We start from the raw sequence: 14,267 nt of genomic DNA, 5'->3' as shown, positions 1-14,267 counted from the left end.
GTGCACCATTTACATAAAATCGGACAAATCTATATATATGGAAGCTATATCTTAATCTGGACCGATTTCCACAAAACATCGCATACTTGAATATGGACCTATTTCAGTGCGTTGGGCAAAATTTTGCCTCAATCGGATTTTACTTGGGAGTTTGGTGCACTATTAACATAAAATCGGACGAAACTGTATATGGGAGCTATATTTAAATCTGAGGCGATTTGTTTGGTGCACCATTTAGATAAAATCGGACGAAAATATATATGAGAACAATATCAACATCTGAATCGATTTTCTCAAATTTCAATAGGGTTCGTCCTTGGGACAAATACGTGGTTTGTGCCAAATTTCATCCAAATTAAAAGCTTTTTGTAAAGGAGCTATAAATAGCTTCTAAGGGAACTGATAAGGATCATTGGCGAGATTCAAAACTATAGTTTTCCATTCTCACTAATGTATAATTGTTTTTATAAAAAAACTTTTTTTTTTGTTATTTGAATTTTGCCTTGGGCTATGTGGCTTTACAGAGGTCGTACGTTTATAACGTCATTTGTCTTCATTCTAGGAACAGTCCTTTTCAACGCAGATTTTTGTTTTAGCGATGGATAATTAAGGTATCTTTGTTAACGTAAGTACTTCGATTTTATACACATGTTCTAATATACCATGAGTTATCAATATCGGTCCACGTTTTCGGGGTTTTGAGGTTTTATGGTTTACAGCAATAGATTGGTAGAATTGTCGTTATAAATCCATTTTAAGTATATCTTCCCTATATTTTCGTTTAAGTAATTGTCAATATTCCTATTGTTGAGGGTATTCAAAGTTCACGCAGGCCGAACTTAACGACTTCTTCACTTGTTTAAATGTTATTTTTTCAAGTAGATTAAGTTCAAAGATGGGACCCAGTAGTGCACTCCTTCCGGTACCTTCCTCACAAATGGTAGATATTTTATAAAATTATATCAACATTAAATCGGAAACCTCTTTGGTAAAATATTTCTTATATAAAGCTAATAAAAACAAACCAAACCATAGGCTGGGGATATATATCTGTCGGCAACACCGACAAACTCTTTTTTACTTGTTAAATAGTATATAAATGTATAGCTTGGGTGTTTTAATTATACGCTTCACCACACTTTGGTACAGGATATTATGTATTTGTGCATATGTTTGTAACAGGCAAACGGAAACGAGATTGACCCATAGTTCTTTTGAGAATATGCATAGAATCATTTTCTGAATCGATTTATGCATGTCCGTCCGTACGTCTGTTTGTCCGTCTGCCCGTCTGTTTATTTTTAATTTAGCCTTCGAAAAGGTCAGGATACGTCAGTTAAACATACCCAAAGTGGTGAAGGGTATCAAATATAGGCCCTACTGGATATATCGATAATTTAAATAAAGTGGATTTTTATTTATTTATTTATTTTTTTAAATAATATTTTGCAAGTTGGTCAATAGGAGTGAATTTGTTAAGTAATCTTTTCTTCGTGTAAACAAATAGGGGTATATTTATTGAAAACAATTTTTTCGTTGATTTTTAAAAATATTTTTAAGGTGTTCAATAGGCGTGGATATTTTAAATTATTTTTTTCAGGGACTACCATGGGCGTGGATTTTTATACCTTACACAACTATGTTGTCAGGGTATTATAGCTTTGTGCAGCCCCAAGAGTTTATAACGCCGCGAAATATTGGTCCTAGACCCACCTTTAAGTATACCGATCGTCATATCTCGATTAACTGAGTCGATCTAGACATGTGTGTCCGTCCGTCTGTCCATTATAATTTGTAAACACGATACAGGCCACAGTTATGGACCAATATGAACGAAATTTTGCATGTAGGATGGTTTCGGCTCAATGAAGACCCCTATTGTTTTTGGTAAGGATCGGTTAAAATTTAGGGGATGAAATGGAGCAAATACTTAATTTCTGTCGGTTTTTCTGGTCGCTCCAAAGGCCGCAATTATGGCCCAAACATCTCGGGTCAAATGGACCCTGACTTTTGTGTGAAAAATTACAAAATTTGTGTTCTATAGCATATATATTTACTCCTGAAGGACATAGAGCCGAGAAGTTGACAAGAGGAGTGGTTGCCCTTTAAATTGATACCAAGTATATTGCCGTATGTACTCGGATGTGGGAGTTACACGTAAATATTTACAGGTGCTTACGTATTCAGATATTATTTAGTAACCCATTACCACACTAGAGGGCGGAAATATAGCGCTGATCGCTTTTAAATTTTCCATGAGGATCCAGTTATGGTCAAGGACAACGCCTATAATTTTCGGTGATGATCAGATAATAATTTTGGGATGAAGTGGACCGACAATTTATTTTTTTGTGTGTGTTTATACCCTTCACCACTCTGTGGTACAGGGTATTATGTCTTTGTGCATATGTTTGTAACAGGCAAAAGGAAACGAGATAGACACATGGTTCCTTTTGAGAATATGCATAGAATCACTTTCTGAGTCGATTTATGCATGTCCGTCCGTCTGTCTGTCGATGTAAAATTGTAAACAAAGTACAGGTCGCATTTATAATCCGAATTGGATGAAATTTAGCATAGGTCACTTACTTGACCCAAGGACGAACCCTATTGAAATTGGGAAAAATCGGTTCAGATTTAGATATAGCTCCCATATATATATTTAACCGATTTAATGTAAACGGTCCCTATATATCTTTTGATTTGCACGAAATTTGGTACAGCCTAATCATTTAGGTCTAGAATGATGTCTGCCAAGTTTCGTAAAAATCGGTTCAGATTTAGATATAGCTCCCCTATATATATTTAACTGATTTAATGTAAACGGTCCCTATATATCTTTCGATTTGCACGAAATTTGGTACAGCCTAACCGTTTAGGTCTAGAATGACGTCTGCCAAGTTTGGTAAAAATCGGTCCAGATTTAGATATAGCTCCCATATATAGTTTCGTCCGATTTCATGTAAATGGTGCCCCAAAGTCCCTATATATCTTTTGATTTGCACGAAATTTGGCATAACATACTGAATTGAGCCTAGAATGATGTCTGCCCAGTTTCGAGAAAATCGGTCCAGATTAAGATATAGCTCCCATATACAGTTTCGTCCGATTTCATGTAAATGGTGCCCCAAAGTCCCTATATATCTTTCGATTTGCACGAAATTTGGTACAGCCTAATCATTTACGTCTAGAATGATGTCTGCCAAATTTCGAGAAAATCGGTTCAGATTTAGACATAGCTCCCATATATATTTTCGTCCGATTTAATGAAAATTGGGCAACAAAGTCTCTCTACATCCTTCGATTTGCATGAAATTTGACATAGAGTACTGAATTAGGTGCTGAACGATGTGTGCCAAGTTTTGAGAAACTCGGTTCAGATTTAGATAGAGCTCCCATATATAGTTTCGTCCGATTTAAGGTAAATGGGGCTCCAAAGTCCCTCTTTATCTTTCGATTTGATTGAAATTTGGCACAGAGTACTGAATTAGGTCCAGAACGATGTGTGCCAAGTTTCGAGAAAATCGGTTCAGATTTAGATATAGCTCCCATATATAGGTTCGTCCGATTTAAGGTAAATGGAGCACCAAAGTCCCTATATATGATTCGATTTGCTCGAAATTCGGCATATAGTACTGAATTAGGTCCAGAATGATGTGTGCCAAGTTTCGTGAAAATCGGTTCAGATTTTGATATAGCTCCCATATATATTTTCCTCCGATTTTAGGTAAATATTGCACCAAAGCCCCTATATATCCATCGATTTGCACGAAATTTGGCATAGCGTACTGAATTAAGTCTAGAACGATGCGTGTTTAATTTCGTGAAAATCGGTTCAGATTTAGATATAGCTCCAACATATATTTTCGTCCGACTTAATTAAATGGTATACCAAAGTCATTATATATCATTCTTTATCAAAGTCCCTAAAATTTGGAAAGTTTTGGTGAAATCGGCTCAAATTTGGATAGAGCTACCGTATATATTATCTCACGATTTTTAGTAAATGATGCACCAAGATCTTAAAATGTTTCTGATATGCACAAAACATACTGAAATTAGTATAACATAACCTGGGACAAGTTCCGATGAAATCGGTTTAGATTTTGATATAGCTTTCCGTCCGATTTTAAATTAAGTAATTTAGTATATGTTGCAAAGTATAGTATAGGTTGCAGAATGACATGTTTATGGATCCAATTTCATTTTACTGGTCCTTCAAAAATGCGACAACTCTTAGGATTCATCGGTTGAATATACCCAAAGTGGTGAAGGGTATCATATAGTCGGCCCCGTCCGACTTTACTACTTTCCTTACTGGTTTTGTTTTTGGTTCAATCAATAGACTACAATTATAAGCCGAACATCACAACATAACCCACGGTAAAGGGAATATGGACAAGTAGTTAGAAGGGCTGTACTGAATATTGGTAATATTCGGAAAATGTGTCAGCGTAAGGAAGGCCTCTAATATTACCCAGGGTAGGGTAGGTAACGTATGGTCGGCCGCGTCCGACTATACTGCTTCGCTCAGTGGTTTTCAATTAAATATGTAGGCGTGTATGCTTTAAATAATTTTTTTCGTGGACTACCATAGGCGTAAATATTTTTTTCAGGGATTACCATAGGCATAGAGGTTTAAATTGTTTTCTTCCACACCTAAATCAAGTTGGAAGATTGTCGACTTATTGCTAAAAATTAATTTATTATATAATGCGAACGAATTTCAATTAAAATTGGCACAACCTAATATTTTAACCCTGCCTATATAATGTTGTGAGATGGGACTTATCCTTCTGGTACCTCCCCTACAAAGGATCAACATTTAACCAACCCGTAAATTTAATTTTAAGCTAGTTGAATAACCGATATTTGAGATGTCCAATCTTTTCCAAGAAATATTTCTAGGTAGCCCCCATATAACGGGACGTCTACTGTAAAATTTTAAATTCGAACGTCGTTTTCACAGCTTAAGATATTTTTTTCAAAGCTCCAAAGAAAAATTAGTTTTCCAAGAAGCATTCTCAAAAAATATATTTTCAAATTATTACTCAGAAAATTAAATTTGTATAAAAATACAAAAAAATAATCAACCTTCAATTGAAAAACCTGTTTTTAACAGAAAAAATATATTAGTCATGCGGAAATTATGACTAAACCCCAAATTAATAATACGTTTTTTTCGTTTGTTTTGTTTTCGGTTCAGTTTTTGTAATCGAATTTATATCGTATTACATATAAGTATATGAATATACACACATGTCAGTTGTGTGTGTGTGTATGACCATCCCATTTCGTTTTAAACAATTAGATTACGAATTTTTTTTTTGAAATTGAATATTAATTTCATTCAAATGAAAAAAAACACACTTATAATAGAAAACAAAATCTGAGAACACGTGCATTATTGAACTCAAACTATAGATGGTAATAATCCGCTATAATACGGTATATAATTTGTGGGTCTATTTGTGTATTGGGTACCCTGACAAATTTTACCTTAGACGGTCCACAAATAAATTTATTTCCTATGAATATGCATATTTTCTACATTGAGTCATACCTAAAATTATTCAATGGAGATTTATTTGAATCCCTGTCTCTAGCTATTCCTTAACAGTGGTGTTACAAACCAAAATCGTAAATCTCAAAACCATATAAAGTTTAATTGAATTCTAATTAAGAAGAGCTTTTCAGAGCAAAATGATGATAATAACAACAAATAAATGTGACAACTATCGGCTAAAGCAGCACTAGCAGTACCACAACAACAACAATGACAATATATGAAAAAATGAAATTCTTAAGGCGGCAGTTTTCTAAATTCTAGTAAAATAAACCAGAAACTTGTTGAATAATAATGAACGAAAACAAAAAAAATTGATTTTAAACAACTTTTGTATCACTACTGCTATCACTCTCACACACACATGAACACACAAAACTATGTAAATTTTTTACTGTCAATAAATTTATTGGGCTGTACAATAATGTGGGAATAATCCATGACAGTGACCACAAAAAATTCCTAGAATTAGGGAACACATTTTATTCAACGCCTTTTAAAACACAAAATTGATTTTTTTAGTTTTTCAAATAATGTTCACATTGCTTTTAGACCCACCCTAATGTTGAATTTCATCATATATGTTTGCTAATTTTTTACAAATAGTAGAATTTAATACCAAAACCGAACTTCGGAATATTAACAATAACAAAAACAATTGACAAAATAAAGCAACAACGGACAAAAAAACTGAATTTACGCGACTTGAAATTACAACAAGTTTTCGTTCAATTTGCTGCTGTTTTGTAAATGTTATTTTTGTTGTTGTTGCTTCTGGTGCTGGTGGTTGTTTGTGTTGCTGTTATTCTGTATTTTACCTTGAATAAATCTCGTTTAATTATATTTGAACCGACACTATTTGAAATTTATTAGCATTAAAAATGCAAAAGTATCTTTATTTTCCTCGAGCAGCAACAGCGGTATCGGCAGCAGCAACAACAACAACAGCCACAATTGCAACGAAAGCTATATACCACTCATAGTCGATAGTTTTCTTTGTTATTTTCAGCTGCCTCTCAAACTAATAAAATGCAATCATTAATTTTTATTTATTTAAACATTTTCTATCAAATTCTCATAAAAATTGTCATTGTCAAATGGGTATTGTTATTGTATTTATTGACAATTATTGATTTTTTAATAAGCATATTCTTTATTTCCCACATCGAAACACTCACAGTTATTTCCATTGAATTTTTCCAATATTTTTTTGTATTTTCAGATCTCATAATTTTTTGATTATTCATCTCATTTTGGAAAGAGCGTCAACAGTACAGAAAAGCCATTGTTTTCCATAGCTTATTCTAAAAGAGCCGAGTCATTTATTGCTTTGTTATTTGTGGGCTAGTCCGACATTAAATGCAAGATCATGGCCGAATGTTCATATGCCCGTTGCATACAGGAGCGCCGCTTAATTAAGCGTGAACTAATGAAACATTCCAAGGATATGTTACATATTGTTGGTAAGTGACCACTCAATTTTTTTCTTAAGAAAGAATATACATAGTTATGTATTTGATTTTTTTATTATTATTTGACCTTAAATACAATATAGTGACCTTAAATACAAATTCTGTTTCTGGGAAAAACTAAATACCAAACTACAGACCCTCAGGAAAATTGGGAGCGTACCGAAATCGTAAAAATACATAAAATAAGTTTAAACAATGTTATGTTCGGTCCGCCCAAACTTTTTACACCCTTCCTAGGAGAAAACTAATGTTACGATATGACCTTGAATATTCCGAAAAAGACGTCAGAAAACTATGATTACCTAATAAGGCCGCTAGCGTTTCATGGGGCTATACAAAAACGGGATTGAATATTGGAAATTGACAGACAATGAGAATACATAAAATACAAAACACCGACTTTGGTAAATATTATTCATTTTTAGTACAGAGATGTGGGGGTTCCGTTATATGAGAGCTACCTTCAACTTGGTTCAATATTAATAATTTTTAGTACAAGGATGTCCTATACACTGAGAACCCAAAACATACAATAAAAGTCATTAAATTGAAAAACTTGTCCAAAATTCAAAAAATACCAAATATTGGGGGCAACGTTTTATAGGAACTATCCCACATACCAAAATACTAAATTACAGCCAATTTGGTTGAAAATGTGTCCAAAATCCCCAAAAAAAAACGAATATTTGGGGTACCGTTTTATGGAGGCTACACCGAAACGTAGACCGATATATCCCATTTACTACACCAAACATCCTAGCAGTACTTGCAATGTCTATAATCATTGCGATCTCTATCGTATTTTCAACAGACGGACAGACAGACGGTCACACACAAATCGACATCGAATTATATTCTGTTGAAGAATATATACTTTATGGGGTCACCGAGGTGTTCCAAATGGAATGACAAATTTAATATACGGTTTGGTTCGGTAAAATATTACGATGTGCAAACATAGGGTTAAATAATTTTTAATTCACTTCAAGTTAATGACACAAAAGTATACATTTTGTTGTTCGGAATTAATCTAGGTTTGGTAAAAATATTACAATTCGCTTGATATGGGATTAAGGAATGTAGTAAAGTCGGACTGTGCCAACTATATGATACCCTTCACCACTATGGCTATATTGTACATATGTATCCTTACAATTGCAGGTCAATTTTCCCTATGTCGAATGAAAATATCTAAGGGAGCTAAATCTGAACCGATTTTCATAAATCTTAACATTTATCGTACTAGACTTAATTCAGTACGCTATGCCAAATTTCGTGCAAATCGAAAGTTATATAGGAACTATGGTGCACCATTTACATAAAATCGGACGAAAATATATATGGGAGCTATATCGAAATCTAAACCGATTTTCCCGAAACTTACCACTCATCATTCTGGACTCAATTTCGTACGCTATGCCAAATTTCGTGCAAATCGAAGGATACCAAGAGACTTTGGTGCACTATTTACCTAAAATCGGTAGAAAATATATATTGGAGTTATATCTAAATCTGAACCGATTTTCATGAAATTTAACACACATAATTCTAGACATAATTTAGTACGCTACGCCAAATTTCGTGCAAATCGAAAGATATATAGGTACTTTGGTGCACCATTTACCTTAAATCAGACGAAAAAATATATGGGTGCTATATCTAAATCTGATCACTATAAAATTTCAAGTGAAAAATTCAACAACTCTTGAAGATATAGACGTTTTAGTTTTCCTCAACAATTTTTTTTAAATTTGACACTTTGTGGGGGAAAATACCAGAAGTAAACCGACAAGTCCCAATTTTCAACAAAATCTATGTGAATTAAACGTACGATGAAGTTTCAGTGAAATCGTATATAAAGTCCGCTTCATATGAAATTTACAAGTTTTCAAAATTGTATACCTTTGTCGGAGAGGTGCTGGAAGGAGTTGTCCGATAAGTCCTATCTTCTAACATTATACTAGCATGGTAATAATATTAGATTGTGTAAAATTTGGATCAAATAGTGTAGTACGTTCGCATGATATTATAAAATTAATTGTCAGCAAAATTTCGACCATTTTTTGGGCAAGGACCAAAAGGAGTAGACCGGTATTTCGCATCTTCGAACTTGAGTTATGTTTGGAAGAAATATTACGATGTGCAAAGTTTGGATGAAATCGATTACCCCCTTTGAGAGTTGTGGTGCGTACCAACCGGCCAAACATACAGTCGGATGGACATTTGTAAATCGACTCCAAATGATCTGAAACGGATTTGGTCCAATGAAAACAATATTTCGATGAGGCATATTTTTGCTGAGGATATAAAAGTACCTACCTACCTACCTCAATATTGATTGATAGATTTGCTAGCATGAGAATCCAAAATATCACTTATAACCAATTGTACTGAAAAATACCAAATATTTTGGAAGTACCCTTATATGGGCATATTAATACACCAAGATATTAGGTGTATTAATATGATCTATATTAATATGCTCTATATTTTCGATCGATTTAAGGAAATTGAAATATACACCACATGATGGAGGTTGCTATAGTTTTGTCCATGAAGAACTTAACTAATATTTTAGTTGTTTAAAAATGGACCCAATTCTGTAGTTTGTAGGTGTCAATAGTAAACGATCCAAATTAGTAAATTCCACGGGGTTCTCAAGAATTGGATCATTTCGAGAAAATATTATGGTCAATTTGACGTATGAATCTTGGTTTACCCATTATATAAGATAAAAAGAAAGCTTGTTCATAACATTATATGCGTATTCATAACAATATCAAAGAACTGTGGAAGACTTAAAAGCATTGCTAGACTGTTTACGTTCTTCAGTAGAGATCGTGACTATTCAGCAATAATACTATTCAGATCTTTTTGATTGGCACATTGATCTGTAACTGTACCGTATAGTTTTACTTTCCTCCTTTTCTATATTGAGGATATTAATTTTCTTCACCTCGTACCATTGGTCACTATGTTGCTCTCTACAAATAGGAGGTCATGGAACAAGCCTACCCAGTCAAAATAGATTTGCAACCAAGTGTTCCCGACAAGCGACTAAAAATTCTTGTTCGCAGTTTTTAATTTACCGAAGAAAAGTATGCCTTACGTGAACGAATATTTGGGTTTAGGGTTTAAGAACATCTTATTCCAGGCTTGTTCTCACATCGCAAAGGGATAATTTTCGCAAAATGAAGAGCAGAATCACTGAAACTGAGGTATTTTTGAAGTAAGTAACAAATGTTACTACAACAATGCCGCCATGGACTTATGTTGAAAATGTTCTATCAATAAGCTGTTTACTTCGAAATGCTAAAATATAGTCGCTGTCTTTGGAAAATGTGCCTAGTACCATCAAAATATCTAAAATGAGGCATTGTATAGGCCTATACTCAAAGATCAGAACCAACTCAAATATTGAATTAGACCCAACTCTGTGTGAAATCATATCATAAAATAAGTCTTATGTTCGGTATACCGATATAGTTAATTTTTGATAGGAAATATTTGCTACGCAAAGATAACAATGAAATCTCAAAATACTGAAAATGTGGGTATCGTTACATGAAAGAAAATACAATATTCCTGTCTATTTTTCATGTTTCGGAAAAATATGAACAAATTTAACTTTAATTGACAACTCCGTTTGGAATACGGAAGAAAGTTCTCAGAAGTGATGTTATGACCAGTTGAATTATGACCAGTAGGCCTATACTGTAACTTTTAAGGAAGTTCGGTGTTCAGAAGTAAAGAAATGTTGGTAGACTTATTGGCATTTCTTATTTTATTTTTGAAATTAGCAAATAAATGCGCAACACTTTTAATCCCCTGTACCACAGTGTGATATAGGATTTTTGCCCAACACAATTTTTATATTGTTTTTATTGAATTAAAAATAGTTATTTATTTTACAACCACTTCGTAAAACATAAGTTAATTTATTACAATACCACACAGCCTTCCAGCATTCTATCTTAAATTCATTATAACATTTGTATCTCTTTTTTGCAATATCATGCCACCTTTTGCTATAGACAAGTACCATATGGTTTTTATAACAACTTCAGGACACTACAACTTCAGTTTTATATTTTCTCTCCTTTATATTTCATGCAATTTTTTCTGCTCGTTCTTCTTGCACCAAATACCATCATCCTGGCATTAACTGAATATTTTTTATTCGTTTAATTTCCGCCTACAAAATCGTTGCTCGTGAAAAAAAATCTTTTTTTTTTCTAGTGATGGTATGGGTGCAACTTTTTGCAAACATTAGAGAGAGAAAAACATTTAGTACATAATGTTTTGTTTTTTTTCGTTTATATACCTAAAGTGACCATATTCTGGGATCTTCCTTTTAACATTTTGTTATTTCCTTTTTATGGACCATTCATGATTATCCAGACTGGCTCTCATTTACTCAGTAGTGGGAGAGGTAAAAGTGATTTTTTTATTTCTTGCTTATATCAACAAGTCGTCGAATAATTGCCACTATCCCGGATGAACTACTGACAACGCCTAATTTTTGTTGATATTTTTTAGATTTATTTTTAGTGATTGCTAAAAGGGTTATGGATTCTATAAATTATTGGATTTATATATTTTAACATTAGAACTCGAACCATCTACGAATCCGAAATGTCAATGTTAGTCAATAAAAGTCAGAAGTTGTGATAATAATAATCAGGTGGTAGTATTAAAGGATCAATCCGGTGAGTTTTAGTAATCATTGAATGTATATTAGTAGTCATTGAATGTATATTAAATCTGTCAACACGTCGAAATATTGGTCGGGATCCCATTCTTGATCTTTTTATACCCTCCACCATAAGCTGGAGTGCATATTAAAATTCTCATTCCGTTTGCAACGCATCCAAATATTGAAGGTGTGAAATCTTCTTACTAAACATGATCAAAATTGGTTCACTTTTTTTGGGAATCCCGCGTGGTGGAGGGTATTAAAAGTTCGGCCCGGCCAAATTTAACGCCTTTTTATTTGTTTCTGTTACAACAATATCGGTATGGTAATGGTCCACTACTGCACTTCCTTTAAAATGACCAAACAAAATTCGAGTTATTTCTATGCCAATCACACCATGTCCACCTGTTTAGTTCCAGACCCACCAATATTTTATCACTTAACTATAAATTTTATCTATTTCTTTACATTATATTCGCTTATATTTATTTATCTCACATTACTTTTTTGTCGTTCCTATTTTTTACGAAATTGTATTCGCACTTCTATTTAAGCAGAAAAAGTCAAGTGTCTATTAGCATTAGCCAACCCAAAAAGGTGGCATTACATACCATTACCACCCAAGATTACATTGTGTATGTGTGTTAGTGTTCATGTCCTTGTTTTCTTCTGTCTCTCCTTCACATCAAATACATTTCGTTGTCCTCATTTTGTGTAATACCAAAATTCACTATTATGGCACAACTAAACACGCACACCAGAACCCACTCTCTCTGACCTCCCAGCTTCGTAACATCTACCTTCCCCTACCAAACGACAAAAAGAGTGCACCAGAGGTGGAGAACTATGTGGATGTGCCGTCATTTATATGTAAGTGAACAGCTCATTGCATTTGACCCCAACCTGTTGCCAGCAAAACAACATTGGTGTATCTACAGCGAAATTTAACGACATTGCTCTCAGCGACTGGCTGGGAGTATGAGCCGAAAGAACTTTGTTCGTTTTGTTGTTGTTATTGTTGATGACGACGACAACGACAACGAGGAAAGCTAACAGCAATTTTCGTGACTCTTCACAAAAACACAGAAATACGACGAAAATCTACGAAATATTTGCCATACAAAAACAAAGCATTAGTGTATGTGAAGCAACATGTTGTTGTTAGTATGAATGTTTTGTTTGTTTGAATACGTGTACAAAATGTAGCAAGGATTTTTTATACACCTTCTTCATGGAAGGAGAAAAGAAGCTGTGTTGTTATATTTCAAGACATTATTCTAGACAATGTTGTCCGTGCATATAGGAAAATAATATTTTGAAAATGTTCGCATATATGTCAATTATAAATCTACTTCATTATATTTATATACCCCTCACAACTATGCAGTGATCGTATTAAATTTTGGCCCAAGATTTTTAACGTCACGAACTATAGGTCCTTGAACCACATATACCGATTGTCATATATTAACTACCTGTGTCGATCTTGCTTTGTGTGCCTGTCTATTATAATTTGTAATCATAGTATAGGCATTTCGCATGTAGCTTCGGTTCTAGCCAAAGTGTCATTTGCAATATATCGTTTATATTTCCGAAAAGTATACATTTTATCCCTAAAATATTTACTTACTTTACTTACCGCACCCTTCAATATTAGGTGTTTTCGAGGTTATGTGTCATTTTTTCAATCTCATTTGGCATTTTAAGGTATCTTTGAACATCAAGTTTTCATACCAAACCAGTAAGGAAAGTAGTAAAGTCGGACTTGGCCGACTATATGATACCCTTCACCACTTTGGGTATATTCTACATATGTATACTAAAACATGTCGCCTTTTCGAAGAAACATTTACATGTAATTTAGCGAACTTAAATATTTGATCGCTATTTATATGTAAACCGACTAACATCGATCCATACACATGCCTTTCTGCAACCTATGCTAAATTTCATTTCATTCGGACAGATTTAAAGTCGTTTGCGTACAACGGGACAAATTTATGTAAATCAATTTAAGGGGACCCCCCATCATTCTCGGTGTCAACAAATTTATTGATTTAATTCGAATCTACACTAATTCGAGAATGTCCCTACAAAATTTCAAGTGAAAATCTCAAGAACTCTTGAAGATATAGCCGATTTATTGTGTCAGCACTAAGTGACGACTGAAGGGCTTCTCAAACTTTAAACGCGTTTTTCTCTAAACATTGGTATTGTGAATGGCGGGCATGATAACTCAAAAACTAATAATCCGATCGATTCAAAATTTTTACACGTTTCTCTGTGAGTTTATAGCTATCATATGAACTAGGATCGGCAATCGGCGAAGATCTTCAAAAAAAAAAAAATTCTCAAAAGTCCGCCATTTTGTTAATTTTAGAGCGAAGTCAATAATCCTAGTTCAAACGAGAGCCAGACATGTACTCTTTCTAACACCGATGGAATTTTCGGATTCCGACGTTCCAGTGAGTGAGGACGTTCACTTAACGTAAACTTGATTTACGCTATTCGGAGTGCTGCACTGTTCAAAATT

General features: G+C 33.8%; 1 protein-coding gene across 1 annotated transcript in view; it reads left to right on the top strand.

Moving 5' to 3' along the window:
- The first annotated feature begins 6,895 nt into the window (after positions 1-6,895).
- Positions 6,896-14,267, top strand: part of LOC133326387 (mushroom body large-type Kenyon cell-specific protein 1-like) — a 193,946-nt gene continuing 186,574 nt past the window's right edge. The window contains exon 1 of the mRNA XM_061535039.1: positions 6,896-7,029. Coding sequence (XP_061391023.1) covers positions 6,936-7,029 — 94 coding nt within the window. The 5' untranslated portion in view covers positions 6,896-6,935. The remainder of the gene's footprint in view (positions 7,030-14,267) is intronic.

This window comes from Musca vetustissima, unplaced genomic scaffold, assembly GCF_032173495.1.
Source record: "Musca vetustissima isolate MV318-11 ecotype Yass unplaced genomic scaffold, APGP_CSIRO_Mvet_v1 utg17656, whole genome shotgun sequence".
Lineage (NCBI taxonomy): Eukaryota > Metazoa > Arthropoda > Insecta > Diptera > Muscidae > Musca > Musca vetustissima.
The sequence above is the reverse complement of the archived record's forward strand: the minus strand, read 5'-3'. Positions and strand labels throughout refer to the sequence as shown.